This window comes from Fringilla coelebs (genome assembly GCF_963513975.1).
Source record: "Fringilla coelebs genome assembly, chromosome: 22".
Taxonomy (NCBI): Eukaryota; Metazoa; Chordata; class Aves; order Passeriformes; family Fringillidae; genus Fringilla; species Fringilla coelebs.
Window position 1 is genome coordinate 9,731,529 of NC_140048.1, and position 22,710 is coordinate 9,754,238.

A 22,710-nucleotide genomic window follows, 5' to 3' on the forward strand; every position below is an offset into this window, starting at 1 on the left:
TTGATTGAAGAAGAGTAAATCCCCAGTGAACACAGAGAGGAATTAATTAAAACTAAAAACCAAAGATGACAGAAGCCACCAAAGGCTCTTCACCCTGCTCCATCACTCATCTGCATTATGGTTTCCCACTCGGTTAACAGTAACCCATCTTCCTTACAGGGTGCATTAGTGAGCCCAGCAAGGTAAGTACAAAATTCCTGGAGATGAAAATGCTTTGTGAACCAAGTGTTATGTAGTAAAATGCATCTGTTCTCCACTCGGTATTTAACTTAATTGCATAAAGATAGTCACAGTAATGAAATAGGTGGCACTTCCTTTAACAGCTTGATACTTAATGACATCAAAGCCCGATGCCACTGAAATCCAAACCCTACTGCCAGCTAATGAAGGGCTTAACATGAAAGCCTCTGCAAAGAGCAAACCCAAGCCTCTGACAGGAACAGGAATGGTGCAAATGTGCTGGGATCTGAGATCACTGGCACATACCCACAGCACAGCAGGCAGTAATGATTATTAATTATTTAAGAAAAGAACATAAGAGCTCCAGCATAAGCTGAAAAAAAATATGCAGAAGCATTGCACTGGGATCCTCCAGTTGGATTACTGTTAATTAGCACAGTACATGAGTCTGAGGGAAAGATCTAAAAGCATCTTATGCTAGTGGGAGCATATAATTAAGCCATCATTTGCATCCTTGCAATAGTATGAATTTCCTTACTGATAACATCATGGGCACAACACCATTTTATGACTAAGTACTGTCTAGCTCTCCTAATTCAGCTGGCTGACTGTACAGCAGTGCAATGCAATCTTACACATCATCAATTTAACATCCTGCATTTATTTAGGAAGGGTTTTGGCAGGGAGAGATACCACAAGGCTGCTTCTAGCCTAGGAGAATTTTAGATCTATTTTCTTAAAACTGAGCTCCTGCCCCATCTTAGTTTATTCCCTTCAAGCTTACCGAGATGTTTAGCTATCAAGCAAGGTGACATCTTGCCATCAGTCACTTGTAGCATCATAAGACATGATGGATGCTCAAGAGGCCTCTCAACTATGCTAGGTCTGCAAGAGATAGATTAAAATATTGTTCATGTCTCATGGGAATGCACGGAGCCTCCCAAAGCAAACAGAATGTAGAATTGCACGTGATCAAATCCGTTACCTTCCAATCATCACACTGCTTGACCTAACCCTCAGCAAGGGAATGTTACAAGTTTAATTATCTAAAGGTTAAGTCTAACATATTGCATAAAGACTTGATATTATTTTACAGAAATCTATCAGATTAAATGGATTTTTCTTTTCAATAGCTTCTAATCTCTTGTTTAATGAGGCTGCTGTATATTCTAGTAAGCCAAAACTTCATGAAACCTTTTCCTCTGAATCCCTGCTTGACTTAGAAAAATTCTCTCACTTCACCCCGTCCTTCCTGATCTCCAGTTCTTTCTTAATCAGCTCTGAAATTCATTTAGGATTCCTTCACAGCAAAGCTGCTTCCACCCTCCAAGTCCCTCTGTACTTGTTGGCATCCCCCTCTCATTAAGGGCTTCCAGCAGCATCTGCATACACAATCCCTGCTTTCATTATCCATGATTCAACCACACACAACAATAATGAAAACTCCTTCTCTCCAAGATGTGTGTGGTACCCAATGAAGGACTTGTTTTTAGTTTGGAATCTCTTTTTCTTTTGTTAATATTTTATATGTCAGACTTTAGTCTGATAATTCAAATCCATCAAAACCATGCATCGGTCCCATTTCAGCCACCAATGATACAGCCTGAACTGCCTGGCCATGGGGTGTCATTTACACAGAGCTCTCTATCAAAATGAACTTGACTTTTACAGGCAAAGTAGCATGAGAAACCAAGGGATCTCTTAAGAAATCTTGTATTTTTTCTACAACACAAAGGTAACTTGCTACTTTTCCATTCAAGATCAAAGAAGGGAAATAACACAAGGAGACAAAGATAGAAGAAAGAAAGACAGAATATTTGAAGCTTCAATTTTCTAACACTTTTTCCTTCAGATCAGTACAATCACTGAATTCACTCTATAGAGAAAGAAGATTAAAAAAAGAAGGTTATATACAGCCAAAAAAAGGACTCTGGGAACTTTGCAGATGTGTTTAAAGCTACTGTACTTTACAGTTCTTATTTCAGAAGTAAAATGATAAACAAAAAACAAAGCACTTTTAATCTTCAAAGCTATGTATGATCAATAACAACTTCACAGCACTCAATATTTAAGGATCATAATCTGTATTTTACTCCAGGAAAGAAAGATGTGTACAGAATGAGTGATTGCCCAGGTCCAACACGGAACTGGGGATGGAACTCACACATCACAAGCTTGTTTGTTAAACACAAACCCATGCTTTCATTTAGGAGTTGTTCTTTTATTATAAGTTTTTATTTGAGGAAATCATTATTATAATAAATAGATTACCGACTTTTTTTTCCAGCCCCTGCAGAAACATTTGAGATGCTGGTGGAGGTACATCCCAGGATTATTTAGCAAAGTATTTAGCACAGCACACCGATTAACTTACTATGCCTGAAATCAATCTAACTATTTCAAGAGGATACTTAACTATCTGTTAGGGTCAACACATGAATAGCTTCACATCAGCAGCAGTTTCCTTGTTAAATCACATTTATGGTCAGGGCATTCTGCAGGACACAGCCAGTCTCTGGGTAGAGCTCTGATTTCTGACCCTTCACAGCTTCTGAGAAGTCTGACCCAACACACTGAATCTTGCAATACTGGTACTGGACTCAGTCTCATCTTTGTCCATCTAAACCACCAGAAATCCTTCCAAGAGCAGAAGCAGCAGATGTTGGAAAGACGTTCCGTCAAGGATCAATTTAATTGGAATGTTACAACTGCCCGCAGTACAGGTATTTGCAAAAATCCTGAAATATTTACAAACCAATTTTAAAAAGTTTCTCCTGGAAACTTACACCTCTCAAACTACAAGGAAAAAGATGTCATTGTACTGTAAACTTTTTGTGAGTGCTGAGAGATTTAATTTACATAATAATGCTGCAAGCAGGCTTGGGGTGTATGGGGAGAGAGTTCCTTAGCACCAGTAATGAGCAGAAAGGAAAAGAAGGCAGCTCCAGTCCCCACAGACTGTTTTGCTTCCCATAACTTCAGAGTCTAATAATGCCTCTTAATAAGCTGCTCTCAGCTATGAAGCTGCAATCAGCCTTTGTCAGAGAACACAATGCTGTCCCAGACAGAAAATAGTTCTGCTGGAATGGACAAAGGACCCCTCCTCAATAAAGGATTTCTAATAACAGGGAGAAAGAACTTTTATCAGTGAAAAACAAATTATGCTATCTCTACCATGTATCCTTTCATTTCTTAAATGCTAGATGTCAAAAGTGTATCTGTTAAAGCAAAATACAGTCTAGAAACACATTTTCTAGTCTACTCCAGTCCCAGTTTACAATTAGACAAACTTGCTAATTTTTAGGGTATTTATGCCCTATAAGTGCACTCTAAATGACGACTGACCACGTTAATTTTCTGTTTATAGTCAATGCTACCCACCTAGTCACTGAGCTAAAAATTCAACTACATGAGATTTCAAATCCTCCTAAGCCAAGTTTATTCAGGATCCAGTGGAGACACAGATCATCCCCCTCCACAGCACCACCCCTGAGATGGAACAACACTCGCACTGATCACATAATGGCAGCTTCCCCCCCCCCTTTAAAACTTGTTTCTACTTGCAAGCTATTTCATGCCCCCTCTGAAATAACAGCAGCGTGCAGTTATACACCAGAGCTGAAGGAAGAGCATCTCATTGCCATGTCCTATCAATTCCTGTCCTTTCAATACACAAGGTTAAATGACTCCAGAAGCCTCCCCACAGGGCTGCCATTGTCCTCAGTCAGGGCTGGGACACAAAGTGCTCATTCATGTGCACGGCAAACAAGCAGCCAAGGGCCAGTGATCAGCATCCAGGCTCATTTTGGGTCTTCTGCAAACAGTTTGTAGAAAGATGGCATTTCAATAAACTACATCCATTTTCCAAAGCTTCAATCTTTCCTAGCACAAACTACTTAGTGGGAAGTCCAGACAAAAATTAAGACAATGTGAAGAATAACCCAAAAAAAATCATCAGGACCACTTTGTAAAAAGATCTGCTTGCTACAACCACATGCAAAAAAGATTAAGTTTTAATAGTTAGAGAAATACACATTCAGAAGAGCTCAAAACAACTGACTCTTTCGAAAGACAGTCATACCATGCTTTTGTTTTAGAGTTCCACTTAGTGTTCAGCCTCAGAGCTTGTATTACTTAAAGGGTACAGACACCAAGGTCCCAAAGTGCACTTAAGGCTGTTTACTTCATATCTTCTAGTTAAGGACCCAAGAGATTTAGAGCTCGGGTTTTTTGTTTTACTTTGCTTTTTTTTCAACCTTTAAGAAATAGAAAAACTGAACGCAGTATGACCAAAATCCAGTGCTGCTGATAACTGGAGACACAAGCCTCACGAACCTCTTCATTGTTTTGCCTTTTCTACTTCAACACTTGCAAGAGCAAAGACTTTGTCTCCTGACCCTGAGGGGGAAAAAGCATTTTCAGTATTAGTGGAAATTGTGAATTACCTTATATACAATTTAAATCAAGCAAAACATTTGAGATCCAAAGAAATCAAACCTACATTGTGAAAACTTGAATACTTGAGCTAATTAAAAAAAAACCCACACAGGCTTGCCAGGTCTAGAGCAGCCATGTCCTACTGGGCCTGGCTGGGATGGAGCTCCCTTTCCCCCAGCTTCTCCTGCAGAGCTGTGCTTTGTGTTTGTAGCTGGAATGGTTTTGCTAACACCCCCCCACACACACAGTCACTGCCAAAGTCCCTTGTTGAAGAGAGGGTTCTCACCGTGCTTACACTTCCAGGGAGGGCAGAGCTGAAAGGTAGGGCACCCAGACAGTTTATTTGTACCCTGAGCTAGTCTGGTACCTTCCTGCCATTCATAGCTCTTTCAGTTCTAACTACTACCACTACAATGACCTGTGTGCTTATTGAATGCCTTTTGTAACTCAACTCTTGATCCTGTTGACACAATGAGAGTTATGACAATCACAGCAGGAAGAGTGGTTTAAAGCTGTATTTTGACAATGTGCCAAAAACTGCCAAATTCTCTGCATCAAGCAAGCAGAGGACACAGCTCTCCTGAAGAGAGTCTTTAATGCAAAAAAGATCTGTGTTTAATTCTAAGAGCAGCGTCTCTGCTTGAGACAGACGATTCAAGCTTTCAACATGATGGGCACCCTTGGCATTTCGTGGATGTTTGGCATTGGATTTATCTGTTGTGTTACTGTTTCCTCATAATAGTGTATCAGAGTTTCATTGTTAATAAAACATATATTAACATTTAATGGCATGAATCTCTTGTTCATATATTCTCTTTCATAAAGGAACCAGACGTGCTTCTATTAATCAGGGTTCAATGAGGCAAAGGAATCAGAAGTTATGAGAATGAAAACTTACCAAGGTCAGTGGAGACTCTCTCAAATTGGCTCAGGGCTGTACCAGCATTTGTTGACAAGAACATCTCATCATCACCAGTAAGCTGAATCAAAAAAATGCCACAACTGTGAAGCTGATACCTTAACCATGCATGTTCCCACCATCTACTTGTGCATCTACATGAGCTAGGACAGGTTACAGCAATTGTCCATTTACAGCTTTTGAACAGCAGTGTTATCTACCGTACTGAAACCTAAAACAAAAACAGAAGCCATTTCCCCTAGCACTGAATTTTCCCTCCCTGGCTCCTGTCAGCCCAGGCAGGACAGCATGTGCAGTGTCAGACATGCCAGCACACGCAAGTTGCAAGTTGATTTGTAGTGATCATTTTTTATTAAAAGGTCATACTGTACCTGTGTACCTGAACTATGCCAAGGTGTCAAAAAGTTTTTTATCACACGGTCAGTACAGTAAAGAACTAAGATCTAAGCTTACTTCCTATAATCTACTGAGGAAAGCAAAAACAAAAAGCAGTCATTGCCAGCTTTGACCATGTTAAGAGCCAATGACCTAGAAATGGTTCTCTTCCTTTAAAGTGACATTTCCCTATGTATATTTTACTTTTATGTACGTGCTCTGATGCCTTGTGACAGATGCCCATAAAATATTTACAATAATGAAGCAGTAACCTACATTTGGAAGGTTTAGATATGCTAAGTTAGAAGTCATTTAATTAGCCTCAGATACACATCTTTATTACAACAGAGCATATGTGTCAAACTCTTCACAGTGTTTGTGTCACTTTATTTATTAGAAATATAAAAATCAGGTACAGATATTCAGGATGATGTTGGAATGAAGGAAAACATATTACTTACCTGCCTGTGCTGGCTTTGTTTGCAAGCATACAGCTACTTAACATTTTGCAGTGTTGTGCAGACAAACATGCAGCATTTGCTGTCATTGTTCACATCCAGATGTGAGACTACTGTCCTAGCCAGCCCTCTGTGCAGTGGGCTACTGATCATTTTAAAAGATTAAGAGGATAGGTCAGAGCGTGGTGAAGTGGCCTGATGTTGTGGTCCAAGGAACTCGTTCCAAGAGGATTACGTAGCTTCATGCATTCAGTTCACAACATTAACTAGCTTTTACATATCTGCAAAGCATTTTTTTGTCTCTGACACTCAAGCAGTAAAATATTGGGAAAGCCTTTGCTTTGGAAACTACTTGGATTGCAGCTCCTTTAAGTACTGCACTTGATCTTTTCCATGACATTCCTCAATTTCCTAACAAAGCTGAAGTACAGAGATACACAGCAACCCATTTTCTTCATATACCATCCACAAAGAGAAGTAACTTCTCTTCCTCCCTCTGGTGGCAAACCCAGGGCTTTTTCTGTCACTGATGGATCACTGGGGCAACAATGAATTTATCACTCATCTCTCCAATTTCTTTTTCTCATACCCAGGGGTAAGCACAATTGATACTATAAAAGTGAAGCTGGATACATGTCAGAGGTCTTGAATAGTTCCTGATGAATTAGTGGTAGATGGCAAATAAAATACTTGTTTTGTAGCTTTTATGAATCCCATCACCTTGTACCAGCTGGTGTGTGATTCATGCATACAGCCCACCAAGGGAAGTATTTAAAAGTAGAAACAGCCATACAGAAATGTACCAAAGTATTTGATACATGTTCAGCTTCAGAAAGTTTGGCATTAAAATGGAAGGACATTTATGTAATGTCACAGCTAGTTGCATTTTATCATTTGCTCATAAAATTGTAATTTCTTATTTTAAGTATTTCTAATTCCTCCTAAATAGGCAGAAAACTCTACTCACCTGACTATCATACCAACCCCTTACCTTCTCACCAAGCTTTCTGAGGGCAGTGAGGATTTCCAGTTTCTGTTGGGTGTACAGGTCTCGTGGCAACTTCCCAACCATTAAGTCTCTGTCCATCTGCATACCAGGGCAGAAAAAGTCAAAATATATATAAACTTCCATTATTTCACCCAACACAACAGCATGAGAAATGCAACAGCCTAAAAATATCATCAGTAGTAATGGACCCACATCGTCTGGATCTTCAATTTAGAACTCTGAAACATCGAGTGCACTCTCCAGCCCTGAGTACAATCACAGACTCTCTATTTGCAGCTTCCTCAGTTCACTCTGTTAATCCCATTTTTGCTTTGAAGCGGGAAGATAGAAGATAATTCAAGAAATACACATGGTTGCCCCCATTACCTCAATAAACATTTAAGACTGAACAAATACTGAAAGAGAACTTCTCCATCTCTTTTGGACTTTATGACCAAGTTTTCCAGCACACTCAGTGCTTTCCTTGCAATCATTACACATTTGAATCAGTCTGCCTCAAATAAACAGCTTTTGCAGTAAAACAGAAGCCTTCACCTCTGCCAGCCTTGTCCTCAATTGCCTCGGCTGCTTCTTTGCAAACATTCTAATCACTTCTGGAGTTTTAAATGCTTGGCTGATGGCTGCTTGTATTGCCTGCAAGGAGAAGAGCAAGAATGACCAAGACTAACAGGAATCACAAACTACAGCAGCAGGACGAGATTAATGAGGGCTGGAAAGCATCATTAGTATCCTCTGCATCATTTGATACACAGAGCTCATCTTTTTTCATAACCATGGAAGTGAAATTTTAAAAAAATTACCTTTATGGAGGGCTTAAAGAATCCTCTAATTAATGTAACTAGACTGAGAAAGAGCTGTGAAACTTTCCATTACTGTCCAGATCTTAATCTCCTACACTGTTGAGGTTGTAATTCATCAATGGGATTTTTTCCCTTTTCAAATGAAGATACCTATCCATGTTTTTTACATATACATGTGTACTAAATTAGGAAATACATTAGTTACATAGATCTATATTTCACATAAAAATTCTAGTGAATCACTTGTACCTATTTGCTATTTCATCAACTCCAGACAGAACATGAAGTTTTTTAGCAACACATCATCCATCCTTACCAGTTGCATGCCGCTGAGCTCATCCACCAAAGTCATATCTCCAGACATAATCTTCTTCAGGGAGTCATTGAACTCACTCAGCTGCTCAAGAGTTTCTTTTTTGGTCTCTTCGTACTCATCTGCATCCAGCTCCTCTCTAGGGAGGACCCAAGAAGAAGACACACTGAATCACAGGATCCAACCTGAGGCATCCTATGGGGCACAGGACATTGGGCCATAACACAGAGCTTGGTTCCTGAGGCAGCACTGAGGAGTTCCCATCTCTGCACCCTGCTCTGCTCTGGCCCTCTCAGCTCCTGTCCAGCTCATGCATTGCTTGGGTTTGCACCCCTCCCAGCCACCAGCATGGTTCTACACTCAGTGATAATAAAACAGCTCTAGTAATAAACAAGATACCCCACACCTGGAGCAGTATTTAGAAGTATTATGTGGTGAGATTGTCTTGCCCAAAGCTGCAGTGAATGAGATTATCTGAGGAGCCTATCTCCTCACCCAAAGCCATCCACTTAGGAACAACTGATCCTGCTGTCTAAACTTTGCCCAATTCCCAGAACAGCACCACCACCCCTCAGCAGTTCTAATTGTTCTTGAACAAGATACGTACTCCTACGACAAGTTAGAACTAGAGTCAGAAAGCATCTAAACACGGCGTGCTTAAATGCAACTACTAAAGCAGATAAAAGCCCAACCTGCTTGATAATTCACTGTCTCAAATTGTATCAACGCATAGAAGGCTAATACAAAATCACATGAAGATTAGACAAACTAAAAAGTAAACAATGCAACCCCCTCCCCCGGCATCTATAATTATAAGATAAACCAAAAGAGCCCCAAAAGCTATTTGTTCACTCCTATTAAAAATCTCATAGAAAAAATGTCATTTTTATGAACAGCTGTATAAAGTTTAAAAGTCACACTGAAATATAACATTTCAAAGAAAATACAGAGCATTTCTGCTTGCATTTTTCCCAGATATATAAAGCAATCTTAATAAAGGTTTTTAAAAATAATTTTTACTGATACCAATATCCTACCTAATTTAAAAACAGAAAGCCACAGCAAAACACAAAAATAAATAAGTCCCTTCCTAAGATTTTTGAAAGGTACCATTTTCTTCTGCCAACCACTTAAGAAAAATACTACTGTATAAGAGGAAAGCAACTATTTTTATTACCTGCACTCTTCCAGATCCTGAAGTTGCTGCATTAATCTGTCCAATTGCTCCTCCAAGTTTTGTTTTAGTTTACTGGTCTCTGTTGTTCCTCTTGAAGCCATTTTCTATTTTCACATGAAAATGTTGTTTTTACATTACACTCCTATGAGAAAGTACATTTTATTGTTTGTATCAACAACTTTAAATGTATTTAAAACACTCTAAATATTAAAATTATGCAATATCTTGCTGACGGAATGTTTAATAACAACACCCGGAGATTCTTGCAGTGGAAATACAGAAATGCCAGGCTGCGTGCACAGAATTATCTTCACAGCAAGAGGCAGTTCACCAGGAACTCCAAGAGCCACAGCACATACAATCAAGCAGCAATTACTGAAATACACAGGCCCCGCTATATGACACAATAGGTTCGACTCCTCAGCGGCCCCTTGGCCCGCTGTTCAGGAGCCAGCCCGGGTGCAGGTGTGCGGGGCAGCAGGCAGAACCAGCGCTCCCCGGGGATGGTCCCGGGGATGGTCCCGGGGATGGTCCCGGGGCGGACACGGCGGCCAGCGGCCATCCCAGCCCCGCAGCCGCCCTGAGGGAACGCGGCCGTCGCTCCGGGCCGGGGCGCGCGGCCTGCGGGAGGGGCGGGCGGAACTCGGGCGCTGCCCGGGGCCCGCCTGCCCGTTCCCCGGCCAGGCTCCGGCCCCGCTCTTCCCCCTCCGCCCGCCTGGCCCCGGCCCCCTCACCCCTCAGCCGGGCAGGCCGCAGCAGGGCGGGCTCATCCCGGTCCTGCGGCGCCGCTTCCGCCGCGCCCGGGCCAATGAGCGCGAGCGGCCCCGCGGGCCCGGCCGAGGGCACAGCGCGGGGTGAGCGGGGACGGGGAGCGGGGACAGGGGACACCGAGCGGGGACACCGAGCAGGGACACCGAGCAGGGACACCGAGCGGGGGTGAGCGGGCACAGCGCGGAGCTGAGCGGGGCTCACCGGGGATGGGCGGTGCCGGCGGGGGTTGCTCGTTGGGCGAGGACCGGACCCCCGGGCAGGCCCGCGGGGGCGGAGAGCTGCGGAGGGTGTTAGTGAAGCGTCCAGCGACGCCCACATCGTGCTGATATTCTGTATATCTATACCGACATTTAAACATGTTTGACAGGTATTTGCCTCTGAAACATAAATGAGATTGAGCAAAGCATCCTTACCTGCTTATCCCCGGAAGGTGACTGCCAGGTTGGGCTCCAGAGCCATCCCAAGACCTGCTGTAGGCATATTTTGGTGTCTTTTAGTGCAAGGTGAGTTAATGATTGCCTGTTTCTGTAAACTGTAAAATTAGGAGCATGAAAAGGGACACTTGATTAACTCCCGAAAAGGCACGCTATATTTCCATCTTAAAATTTTCTACTTTTTTTGCACTTTTTTTTTAAGGAAAAATCAACCTTTTTCAGTTTTTCAGCATGTGTCACTCTGTTGAAAGTAAGATTTCTGCATTACAAAGTCTAATTCCTCTCCTCCCTGTTCTCATAGTAACTCTCCTAGCCGTGCCCCTGTGAAGGCTGCATTTCAATTACCACCAGCCGTTACACTGCTGAGCTACTCTGCAGTAATGAAGAATATTTTAAAAGTTTGTGAAACTGTTGAAAGCACAGAAAAGTACTAGCACTTACAAAATATGAAGCCTTGCAAGAGTTGCTTTTATCCGCGGGCTGTTTGATGTAGGACACAGTCGCTGTTACAAGGTTTGGCTGTGATGGTGTCTCAGCGCTGTGGCTGCTGTGAACATCACTCAGCCTCTCTGTAAGGGAGACTCAATGTGAGGGTGACCTCGTGGGATTTTTCCAGGTGGTGGTGTTGCTGTAGAAACAATGGTAGACAATTCTGTGCTCCTCAGGATGTCTCAGACATCTTGCAAACAGCAACAGCCCATTGCAGTTCTCCTTTGTTAGGCCAGATGTGGGAAAACATCTTGCCAGGCCAGAATATTTTGAGATAAGAATACAGAAGCAAAAAGGTGTGTGAGGTTTGAGGAGAAATTGAATGATAAATAGTGAGATTTCCTTATTTTCAGCAATTCTTAAGCAGCTTTCTGAAATGGAAGCTCAGAAGTGGAACAGAGCTGTGGTATTTTAGAAAAGGGCAAAACCCCCAGTATTTAATTGCAGCTTTTACTAAACTTCTGTAATTTACTATTCTTATCTCACCTTTTCCACTTTTCCACCTAACACTTGCTGCAACACCAAGCAGACTGACTTTTCTCATGTTTAGTCCATAGCACTCTTCCCACACATCTCACTGAATGATATAAATTACTGCCTTTACATGTTATATTTCAGAAAATGTAAATAAATCCCAAACAAAGAAATGTTGACGCTGTTCTCCTCCAGAATTTAATACAATATAATATGTGACACAATCTTGGTTTTATAGATCATGCTGGAAAGGGTCACTGCAGTTTAGAGTAGCAAGACTAGGAATGGTCACGAGATGTTCTATTTCTCCCTATAAGCACTAGAAGGAAGTTACTTAACAAGGAAGTTCCCTGCCCACATGTCCCTTGGCAGTTGACTTGCACTGGCATCTTAAAATGGTGCAAAGTTCTAATAAGTTTTGTGCTGCAATCAGGACAGATAATCTCGCTACATGAAGTTTAAAAGCATGAGCTGCTTTTCTTCAGAGTGGGCAGTACACCATCCTCTCTGGGCAAGCAGCCTCTTTGCAGTGATTTCATATTTTAGTCACTCGAAGTGATTAAAGAAGTTGGACAAAGAAGTGTCACATGAATAGTCACAGGTCAGGTTGATGGAAGAAAAATACAGCATGAAATTTTATCTTCTGCTTATTGGTAGCACAAGTAAGTAACAATAACTCTTTCTTGTCCCGTTTCTTGTAGTGGCTGGTACCTGGCATCAACATTGTCCACTTGGCTCCGTGGCTGTGAGCAATGGCCATGGAAGATCCTGACATGAAGACTGAAGTGGTGCTGCTGGCCTGTGGGTCCTTCAATCCCATCACCAACATGCACCTGAGGCTGTTTGAGCTGGCTAAAGACTACTTCCATGAAACGGGTAGGATGCTTATTTATATCATTCAGAATAGCTTTGATAACCAGACACTTAAATGTTAAGGTGAATATTTTGTGTCTATGAATGCTTGCTTGACAGTGACAGATATTTTTGCAAATGCTAATTAGATATTGAAGCTGATATGTCTTATAGAAAACCATGTAGACCATTATGAGAGAACTCATGTATGTGTTATTACTGATTTTAATGAGCTAAAGCACAGGGTTTATCGTTTATATAAATATATATCTTTCTAATACATCTTACTAACTCCTTCATTGTGCTGCCCTGACAGTGCAGGTGTGTCCTGTATTTTTCCACAGGGCTGGCTATCAGCTGCCATTGCACTGCATAATGGTTATGTCACAGGTTAAATACAATGCAGGGGAAGTAACATCTGCTCAACCACTTCTCATGTTCTTGTGTGATGTGTTTTTTTCCACAGGAAAATACAAAGTAATCAAAGGCATCATTTCACCAGTGGGTGATGCATATAAGAAGAAAGGTCTGATCAGTGCGAATCACCGAGTGACTATGGCAAAACTGGCTACAAAAAACTCAGATTGGGTAGAAGTTGATGATTGGGAAAGCTGCCAGAGCGAGTGGTTGGAAACACTCAAGGTTTTAAGGTATTCTTCAGCCAACCTCTAAAAAGTCTCATAAACCTATAGAAGGATTAAGAATGGTGTTAACTTTAACAAGTTGGGATAAATGCAGAAACAGGTTCTTTGGTAGGCCATACTATACCAGTTTTTTCCTATATCTTTAAAATACCTAAAATACATCTTTTTTGCAGGTATCATCATCAAAAGCTTTTATCTGCCGATGTCACTAATAGTCTGCAGGATGCTGTACCCATAACAAAGCTGGGACGGAAGAGAAAACAGGAACCCAAGAGGCATGAGCCCATTAAAAAGAAAAATCAGAGTCCGGTTGTAAAAAGTTAAGTCTGTTTGCAAATTAGATGATTAATGATCCTTGTTATTTCAAGAGAATTGCACCGATGAGTAACTTTTATGGTAGCTCTTGGTTCTGATGTCATTCAGTAACTTTATTCCCTTAGATTCCACAGCATAAGGCATTAGATCCCTTTAATGAAGGGACTACCATAACCTTTATTCAGAAAAATCCTGTATTATGGCTAGTAATTATAAATTATATACTCTGCATCTTTTTTTTTTTATTTCATTTCATTGTCTCATATTAACCAGAGAGACAGGGAGCCAAGAAATTAAATGTCCCTGTCAAGTTTGCTAAAATCTGCCAAGCCCCAAACCAAGCCCTATTTCTCATTTAATCTTCTCTTTAAGGTGTCCCACAGGTTAAACTGCTTTGTGGAAGTGACATGCTGGAATCTTTTGGAGTCCCCAATCTGTGGAAGTTGGAGGACATCACTGAAATTGTGGAAAAACACGGCCTTGTGTGTATCAGTAGGGCCGGAAACAATGTTCAGAAATTCATCTACGAATCGGATATTTTGTGGAGACATAAGAATAACATTCACCTTGTGGAAGAATGGGTCACAAATGATATTTCCTCCACCAAGATCCGGAGAGCCCTGCGGAGGGGCCAGAGCATTCGTTACCTGGTGCCTGACGTGGTGCGGGCGTACATCGAGAAGAACCAGCTGTACAGTGCCGAGAGCGAGGACAGGAATGCCGGGGTGGTCCTGGCTCCCTTACAGAAGCATGCCAGCGACCCCAGGGGCTCACAGGCACTGAACAACTGACTTACTGTCTGCTGTGAAAAAAACTACATTTCGGTACAGGAAAGTGTGTTTTCTAGGGGCTGGTTGGGGGTTTCCTCAGGTAAATAGTGGGCTAATTCCGTACATCTGTAGTTAGCAATGAAGCTTGGTGCACTCAGTGATTGGACCTACACAACCTTTTTCAAGTCCAGTAATATGATTTTCACATTTTAATGTTTTGTCCCAGTGCACTGAAGTGAGTATAAGAATTCACATTGGTATGTGAAAATTGCAAATGTATAAGCAAAACAAATGAAAATGTTCTGATTAGTTTTAACTCAAACTGCTTTGCTATTTATAAAACAGTAACACAAATATTTTTAATAACTGATAGTGTCTTAACAAAGTTATCTGGTTTCAAGATGTACCATTTACTTACAGTAAATCTATGTAAATTTTTCTTTTAATTGTCAACATGTGGTTCACCTCAAAAAAATTATTTAGCTCTATCCTGGAAGGGAAGAATTTCCTCCTGGCTGAAGTGCTAGGTATAGCATACTTTGAGCTGCTTGCCTTTGAGATATGCAGCTGCTTGTTTGCTGTCATGCAATTTGCTTCCAGAAATGTCTTGTACTTTACTTTTCCGTTCGTGTTTCCAGGGCTGTAATGTTAAGCTCAGTATTGTTTCTGATGGAAGGACAAACCTGCCTCAGGAACTGGTTTAAAGCCATTGATTTAATAGATAGAAATTAATAATAGTGTCACTGCACTGATTCTGAGACACTTGTCCCTTTATTACAAATAATACATTGATTTCAAATAATAAAGTTTCTTTTACTTTTGAGGCACAAGTAGAATATAATTATATATAGCCAGAATTGTTTTCTGTTACTAGAGAGAAAATGGTAGGATGTCAATACTGATCATAAGTGAAATATTTTTCTTTTCTAGAAATCTGGTTTTGAATCTAACAGTGTGTTGTCTATATTATGTGAACATAATATAGGCACTGTGACTGTTGTGGTGATAGAATTCTACCTCCTTTTATTTGCTGCTATCTCATTTTTGTTTGTATTATGTGCCTTATTAAGAATGCCAAGGTTTGCAAGCCACTTCTCATGAACCAACAACTCTTTAGAGGTCTTTGTGTGAAGTTTAAGTACTGATTTACAGAAAGAAGGACCACACCCCAGACTATCTGCATAATTTAAATTAAAATGTTATATCTGGACTTTGGCACAGGATTTACCAAGTATTGACTTCTCTTTGCTTGCAAGAACTCAGTAGTATTGCAACAGTGCTTTACTACCATAACCTCAGAACACCAAATTGTGGGTGAAATGTTACTATTTGAGTGAAGAGGAAATAGTAATTTTCATTTCTCAGTGCCATTCCTGTTTTAGTGTAGGTTAAAGAACAATATCCAGCTGCAAACAGGAAAGAAGCTTTGACGTCCTGAGTTCCTACTCGCATAATTCTGTGAGTCATATGGATCAAACTGCCAGCTCCAAAAATGGAGCTAAACTTTGGGGAACTTCTCTGTGAAATATTGTCCTTCTTATTCAGCCTAACACAAGTCAGCAAATGAAAGTAAATGAATAAATGTAGTAGGTATAGGTGTGTTTCCTCACCTCTAAATCCCTTATTTCCTCACTTCAAATTCTCCAAGTCCTTTCTCTTCAAAGTTAAGCATTTTTTATTCACTTTTTAAAACACATTGCTGGGTCATCGGGGATTTCTGTCACTTCTTTGCTGAAGGTGAAGTCCAACACTGAAGCTTATCTGCTGCATCATGCACTCTGCTGCCTGTGTTCTGCCACAACATGTAGCATCTAATAAAGCATCAGTGGGAACAGCTCCTGTATCAGCTCTCCTTTATGTCAAGAACAGAAAGCAAAGGCAGGAGCTACATTTCCTGTATATGCAAGATTACTTTTTGAATTCTGTTTACTACTCACTCAAGACATAAACCAACATGATATAATTCTTATCTCTGTGCCATAGGCATTGCTTTAAAATTTGTTGTTATAATACAATCCACAGTTTAACAGTCAACCCGTGTCTGTTCAAGTACAGCCTGTCTTTACAGGGTACATCACCTTTTCAACAGATATTCTGGATTTCAGATCATAAAGCTCAAATCTAATAAACTTGCAGGAAATCTTAGTAATGACAAAATCAGTCCCTTTAAAGTATACAAGAGGGACAAAATGGTTTAAACCAGTTTTTGGCTTGCATTGTGGCTCTTGGGCTGTTAACATTTGCTCCACACGAAGATTTCAGACATGGTGAACTTTTCCCTCCAGCACAGCTGAAGCCATTCTACAAATACCCTTTCACCCACTGGCTCAGCAGTAGCACCCTTCCCCTCCAGCAGAAAGGTCCTGGGATGTAATCCCACCCACAGGCTGCCCTATAAAAAGCCTAGCTAGAAAACTACATTTGCATTTTTGACTGGATCTTCCTTCTACTGTCTGGCAATGCCTGTGGATTTCAGCGGGACCTGGAACCTTGTCAGCAATGACAACTTCGAAGGTTATATGGTGGCCTTAGGTAGGTGGAAATACCTGCTTCTGTCCTTCCTCCCTCCTCCCTTAAGGGTCTTTTTGAATTTTAAGGACTGCCCTTCATTTCACCCTATTTAAGGTATAGAATGCCTTAAAGAGAGTCTTGTTAATTCTTGCCTTTCCTCTGACAAAGGATGAGAATAGGCATTCACCTCTGAGGGGTAAGTAGGGGGTAAAGTCTAAAACCAAGTTTGGGTGTCTCTGTGGGGGAAGCCAGCTGTCTCCAGAAGTCTTCTGTCTGAAAGTCCTGGAAATGCTGCATAGGAATTGTACAACAGCTGAATAAACTGGTTTTCAAAGAGTAAAAAGTACAAGAGGACAACTTACTCTGTCTAACATGCAGCTTTAAACAAAACAAAAGGTTCCAATAAAACAACAAAATGCTGTGAAGCAGTAAGGTCAAACTACTGTAAGAAATGCTTCTGGTAGCAATAAAGGCTAATTCCTGGCTGCCAGAATGGCTGGTGATAAATACAACTCTGATGTTTGTGCCTTCTGTCCAAGGTATTGACTTTGCAACACGCAAAATAGCAAAAATGCTGAAGCCTCAGAAAGTGATCAAACAAGATGGTGATTCGTTCTATATCCATACCACTAGCTCATTCAGAGATTATTTGACTGAATTCAAAGTTGGAGAAGAGTTTGAGGAAGATAATAAAGGCTTGGATAACAGAAAATGCAAGGTAAGATGGAATATATGAGACTGGGGCAAAATTAAGATGCCATGATCAATCCAGATACTTGAGCTGAAACTGTTTCAAGAATAATATTTGTAGTGCAAGACAGCAGTAGGAGCCTGAGTTACAGACAAGGAATGTCACTTTTGCTCAGGGGTAATATCTAGGTCCTCTTTTATCCAGGAAAATGCACAGTTTCTGCAAGTATCTTGCAGAACTGAGACAGACATACAGAAATACCTTTTTGCTCCTGTTCTACAGAGCGTTGTTACCTGGGAAAATGACAAACTTGTCTGTGTCCAGACTGGCGAGAAGAAGAATAGGGGCTGGACTCACTGGCTCGAAGGGGATGACCTCCACCTGGTATTGACTTCAGATTTCTACTAATTATATCTCTGTATGGTGAAAATTAGATTTATAATGTGGTCACGGTGTGCATATGTCTTCTAGCTCTGTAGGATGTGTAATGGATGGTACATAGTGAGCACATTCTGCTTTGAAACAGCTTCATTGTTTCACTGTCACATGCAGTTAAATTTGAATGTTAAGTGTAAGTCATTAGCATGGCCAGGGTGGTGGTAAAGGACCTATGTTCAATTTTGGAAGCAGTTCCTTTGATTACTATAGATATCTATACTCTTGGGTTTTCTGTTTGTTTGTTTTTGTGTTTCTTTTGGTAGGAGCTTCGTTGTGAGAATCAAGTCTGTAGACAGGTCTTCAAGAGAGCTTGAGTCTGTGTGGTGTGCTGGGTCCTGCCTGCAGGGACAGCTCTGCTCAGGAGCCTCGTGTCCAGTGAGGGCTCTACGGACAAGAACTGACTCCTGTACCTATTAACCTGAATGGTCTGAAGTTTCTGGCTCAGGAAATAAGTCTGCTGTTGCCAGTGTTAAAGGTCTGATTTTTGCTAATAAATGCCTCAAACTAATCTTAAGTACCTTGTTTTTGAATGTGTTTTTGTAGAGAAAAAAAACAACCCAAAATATAAGTGATGACTCTGGGTCTCTAGGTAGTCAAAAGTCAATTAAAAGGAGAAAACCTGCCAATTCTAAGAGGCATTCAAAGATGCAGACAAAACAGGGGGAATGGGGTGCTGATAGAGAAGGGAAAATAAGTAATGAAGCCAACAACAAAAGGTATGGATTTATTTTTCAAAATGCTTTTCTTTAAGGTGCAGACTACTACTTTACCTGCTTGTGTCTTTCACACTGCAGTGTGAGACGCCATATTGTGCTAGAGCTGCTTTGTTCTCAAAAATAATTAAGTTGAGCTTACCAGAGGAAACAAACCTGTGGTCAAATCCCAGAACCATGAAGATGGGTCTGAGTGATCCATGAAGATTCCAGTCTGCAAAATAATTGAACTCTGTAAGCACATATACTGAGGGCAAACAAAGCTGCTTTAGTTCAGCTTTGTTTGCATACAACTGTTAATTAGATTAAATGTTTTTCTTTATGACTGTGTGCAGTATTGCATCGAAAATTTTTTCTTGTGTGAACATGTAAGTTGTTAGATAAACTAGGCAGTTACAAATTAAATGAGTTGCTGCATATTCTTCATTGCATATTCTTGAAGAACTGTGGATTACGCTTAGTAACTTAATTACTTCATATGAAAAAAATAGTCCCTGACATTTTGAAACAAGTAGCACCACCTTTCTGATACTTCTTATCCGTTCAAAATGCTTACAGTCACCATCAGTTAGACAAAAATCTGTTGAAGCATGGGGGGCTCTTGGTTAGATTGGCGCCCTCCTCTAATTACTAGACTTGTGTAAATTTATGCTGGTTTCCAAAATAAAAAGAAAAGGACTAACAGCCTTTATACAGTTAGGGAAGTGTGGGGCCCAGCAGTAAAATGCCTGGTGTTTATGCTGTGGACCCTGACAGCGTCTTCCTTCTGGAACTGAGTGGTTTCATTTGCTTGAAAACAAAATTGCTGTTCGAGTGTTATGTTAGTAGGAATCACAAACTGGGGCAGCAGCCCCGCTCACATCCGTTATGCAGCATCGGGCAGAGTTTTCTGCGCCAGCGGATGGCGCCGCTGCAGCGCGCTGTTCCTCACGGAACTGGGCAGGTGCTCAGCGCCAAGGGTTCAGGGGTCAAACACGCGGATACTCTCAAACTGCGGCCAGGCTGCGCTCTCCAGCAAAACCGCTGTGAGATGCAGTACAGAAAGGCAGTAATGACCTTGAAGGACGAGAGCAGAACTCCCCAGAGAAGCACTTGAAGGGTTTTATTCAAAGGTGTTTCAGACCAATTATCTTTAAAAAACTCCCAAGGAGATAAACACAAAATGAAGTGTAATCTAAAAATCAAAGGTAACAATGCACCTCTATTCTATAAAAAGACTGGCAATATATATCATGATGCAAGTATTGTTTTCCTTTCTGAGCACCCTGGTTAAGTCATCAAAATATTTTGTTCAAAAAAATTTTAGATCAATAAAGTACATTAAAGATGTATATGAAAACATAAGGCCAGAATGCCTACCTGCCTCATCTCTGCATTTAAAAAATTGATCAATTCTACTGCTAGATAATTATTTGCAGTGTGTATGAAAATATGTCCTAATAGCTCATATGGATCAGTTTAGTTCCATCTTAAGAACATTCAGCTTTAACAGGATTTTTTCCCTTGCTGACTCAAATCACACTGCACCATGCAGGGCTTGCTGTCCTGGTCATATTATTAGTGACTGTTCATCCTGGGCTAAAAATTTGCTGAGGCAACCCTCAATTTGTTTATCCTTTGCCAAAAGAGCAACTTTAAAATATCCTTTTCTCTTTCATCTATGTGTATTATAACTCAAAGAAAATGAGGTGGCGGTGACCCTCCTATGTACTTACATGGAATCTGGCCGGTTTTTTCTGTGGCTGAGTTTCCCTTCGAGTGTGAGGGAAAAGATTAATATCTTCCAGAAATACAGTATTGGTGGTATAATGAGGGAATTAGGTGCAGAAAAGTTTGTAATAAGGAAAAAGAAATACTTCATGTTCAAACTACACTGAGAAAAGGCCGAGACCAAACACTCAATGGGGCCTTGGCATCTTGTTTTTCCCTTGGTATGTTACTCAGCTCGCAATAATTCGATTTAGATCCTGTGAATTCTCAAGCACCCGTCACTGAGAAGGGGTTAATATTTAAGGACCCATTGGAGAGGGAAGGCTTCAGCAGCTTGACCCTCCCTGGGGTGGCAGCGCCCCTGAGCGGCAGCTGCCCCGGTCCGGGCCTTGTTCCGGGCCCCGTTCCCGTCTCCCCGGGCCCCTCACGAACCGCGGCCCCTCACGAGCCCCGGGCCCGCCTTTCCCGGGCCCCTCCCAGGCTCCGCCCCTCGGGCCGCTGCCATTGGCCGGCGCGGCGCGCGCGCGGCCCCGGCGTGCTCCGCCCCGCGGGGTCACGTGATCCCCAAGATGGCCGCCGCCGCCCTGTTGTTTTGATGAATAATCTCTGCGCGGGGCAGGGGCCGCGGGCGGGCGGGGGCCGGGGCCGGGAGCTCTGAGGGGCGCGGGGGCACCAGGAGGGCAGGTTCCCCTCGGCCGCGGCGGCAGCTGAGGCGCAGGTGGGCGGCGGGGAGCGGGCCGGGGGCGGCGGTGCTGCCGGCGGGCGAGGCGCGGCGCGGTCGCCCCGGAGATGCCCTTGTGAGGCAGCCCGGGGGGCAGCGGCGGCAGGAGAGCGCTGCCTCGGAGCGGCCCCGCGGCGGGGCGGAGGAACGCGCCCCTCCTCCGGGCACCATTAAGAGGAAGGCGATGGAGGAGCTGAGCGCGGACGAGGTGAGTGTGCGGGGCCGGGGCCTGAGGGGGCGGGTGGGCCCGCGGGGAGGGGGCGCCGGGATGTGCTGGGCCGCCTCGGGCCCGAGGCTGGGCAAGGAACCGTCCTGAGGAGCTCTGCCTTCGCCCCCTGTCTGTGCTCGGTGTTTTTCTCCTTCCCCGGGCTGTCCCTGACCCGCGACCCCGCGGCTCGTCCACGGGGTTGGGTTGCTGCTCTCCTGGTTAATTGTTTATTCTCTGCTTCCATCTGCTAGGTAGCCTTTGTCTGCAGCGTGTTCCCTCTCTGTGTCAATACTAGGCGTTTACGTGTTCTTTGTGTGTGATTTTAAACACCCAACCTTCTAACATAGTAAAACACTTGAAATTTTGCTTCCTTAGACTCTTTGCTGAGAAGCAAGATGGGTGTGTTCATGGTCTTATATTTAGTATCATTTCTTCTTGAAGCAGCTTGAATCAGGCTTGTCAGTTTTTCACTGTTTCCTTTGATTTTCTTTATTTATTCAAGCTCTTCGTCTTTCACTGAAGAATTCTAGCATTACGCTGTAGTTGGCAAACATCTCTAATGTATATATTCTATTTACATAGCATAAGGTGAACTATTCTTTGTTTTTTTTCTTTTAAAGGATACTGCTTCCCTTGGTTTTTAATATAGAATAAGGTCTTAAGCTTTGCTCATATATTAGAGGATTTTCAAATTAATTGTTTGGGTTATTATAGCAGGATCCAGGGAGTTTCCCACTGATCCTGTGTAATCCTGAAATCAAAATGTATTGTACTGGACATGCTGCAATCCAGGCCCAGTGCTGTACTTATATTCCAGGGAGAATCAAAAGAAGTTATTTTTATTCCATCCATATCTTATAGTGGGATTGCAGGGCAGGGTGGCTGCTGTTGTCACTCAGAATTATATTCCAAAAAGTTGGGATGTTTTTGATGATTCTGTCTGTCACGATTTAGCAATCCTGCTGTGTTGCATCATGATCTAGGAGAAAATACTTTGTGCTGTTTACTTGATGGAGGTCCTCATACTCTGTGGAAGCACTGAGAAAAGGAGAACAGTTCCCATGTTGGGAGGAGTGGGATGGGACACTGGCAGTGTAAGTCTGCTGTGAGAAATACACCAATTTTACAGGTGTATTTCATGAGTGCTTTGTTTACATGCAGCTCTTCTGTTGTTAAACTGCCCTGATCCTGAGGTGTTCTGTGATTAATTTCAGAATTATTTAACCTATGTAGGCTTATTTGTGTCACTACCTCAGCACATTACTGACATCATCAAAACCACTGCATCATGGATCTGAGGC

General features: G+C 42.1%; 4 protein-coding genes across 10 annotated transcripts in view; 3 read left to right on the forward strand and 1 right to left on the reverse strand.

Moving 5' to 3' along the window:
- Window positions 1-2,122: 2,122 nt before the first annotated feature.
- Window positions 2,123-10,449, reverse strand: LZIC (leucine zipper and CTNNBIP1 domain containing). Of its 3 annotated transcripts, XM_084220380.1 has the most exons (8): window positions 10,403-10,449; window positions 9,669-9,810; window positions 8,495-8,630; window positions 7,913-8,011; window positions 7,361-7,456; window positions 5,516-5,597; window positions 4,516-4,578; window positions 2,123-2,918 (listed from the first exon to the last, which is right to left on the reverse strand). In XM_084220380.1, the coding sequence occupies exons 2-7, from the start codon at window positions 9,767-9,769 to the stop codon at window positions 4,520-4,522; spliced, it is 573 nt and encodes a 190-aa protein (XP_084076506.1). In that variant the 5' UTR covers window positions 9,770-9,810; window positions 10,403-10,449; the 3' UTR covers window positions 2,123-2,918; window positions 4,516-4,519. The 3 variants fall into 3 exon arrangements, with proteins under 3 accessions (XP_084076506.1, XP_084076504.1, XP_084076505.1); XM_084220378.1 differs by lacking the exon at window positions 2,123-2,918 and having other exon boundaries at window positions 3,748-4,578; XM_084220379.1 differs by lacking the exons at window positions 2,123-2,918; window positions 10,403-10,449 and having other exon boundaries at window positions 3,748-4,578; window positions 9,669-10,392.
- On the forward strand, window positions 10,397-16,237 carry NMNAT1 (nicotinamide nucleotide adenylyltransferase 1). Of its 3 annotated transcripts, none has more exons than XM_084220375.1 (6): window positions 10,397-10,522; window positions 10,807-10,942; window positions 12,538-12,712; window positions 13,155-13,338; window positions 13,506-13,651; window positions 14,020-16,237. In XM_084220375.1, exons 3-6 carry the CDS (start codon window positions 12,589-12,591, stop codon window positions 14,436-14,438), a joined length of 873 nt encoding a protein of 290 aa, XP_084076501.1. In that variant the 5' UTR covers window positions 10,397-10,522; window positions 10,807-10,942; window positions 12,538-12,588; the 3' UTR covers window positions 14,439-16,237. The 3 variants fall into 3 exon arrangements, with proteins under 3 accessions (XP_084076501.1, XP_084076503.1, XP_084076502.1); XM_084220377.1 differs by having other exon boundaries at window positions 10,494-10,522; window positions 10,870-10,942; XM_084220376.1 differs by lacking the exon at window positions 10,397-10,522 and adding an exon at window positions 10,561-10,604.
- A 639-nt stretch (window positions 16,238-16,876) lies between these two features.
- On the forward strand, window positions 16,877-18,398 carry RBP7 (retinol binding protein 7; the record flags this gene model as incomplete). The annotated part of the gene is made up of 4 exons (XM_084220204.1): window positions 16,877-16,949; window positions 17,468-17,646; window positions 17,902-18,003; window positions 18,321-18,398. The coding sequence occupies 4 exons, from the start codon at window positions 16,877-16,879 to the stop codon at window positions 18,369-18,371; spliced, it is 405 nt and encodes a 134-aa protein (XP_084076330.1). The 3' UTR covers window positions 18,372-18,398.
- A 2,759-nt stretch (window positions 18,399-21,157) lies between these two features.
- Window positions 21,158-22,710, forward strand: part of UBE4B (ubiquitination factor E4B) — a 33,398-nt gene continuing 31,845 nt past the window's right edge. For all 3 annotated transcript variants that reach the window (XM_084220336.1, XM_084220337.1, XM_084220339.1), the window contains exon 1: window positions 21,158-21,409. In XM_084220336.1, the coding sequence (XP_084076462.1) occupies window positions 21,386-21,409 (24 nt within the window). In that variant the 5' untranslated portion in view covers window positions 21,158-21,385. The remainder of the gene's footprint in view (window positions 21,410-22,710) is intronic.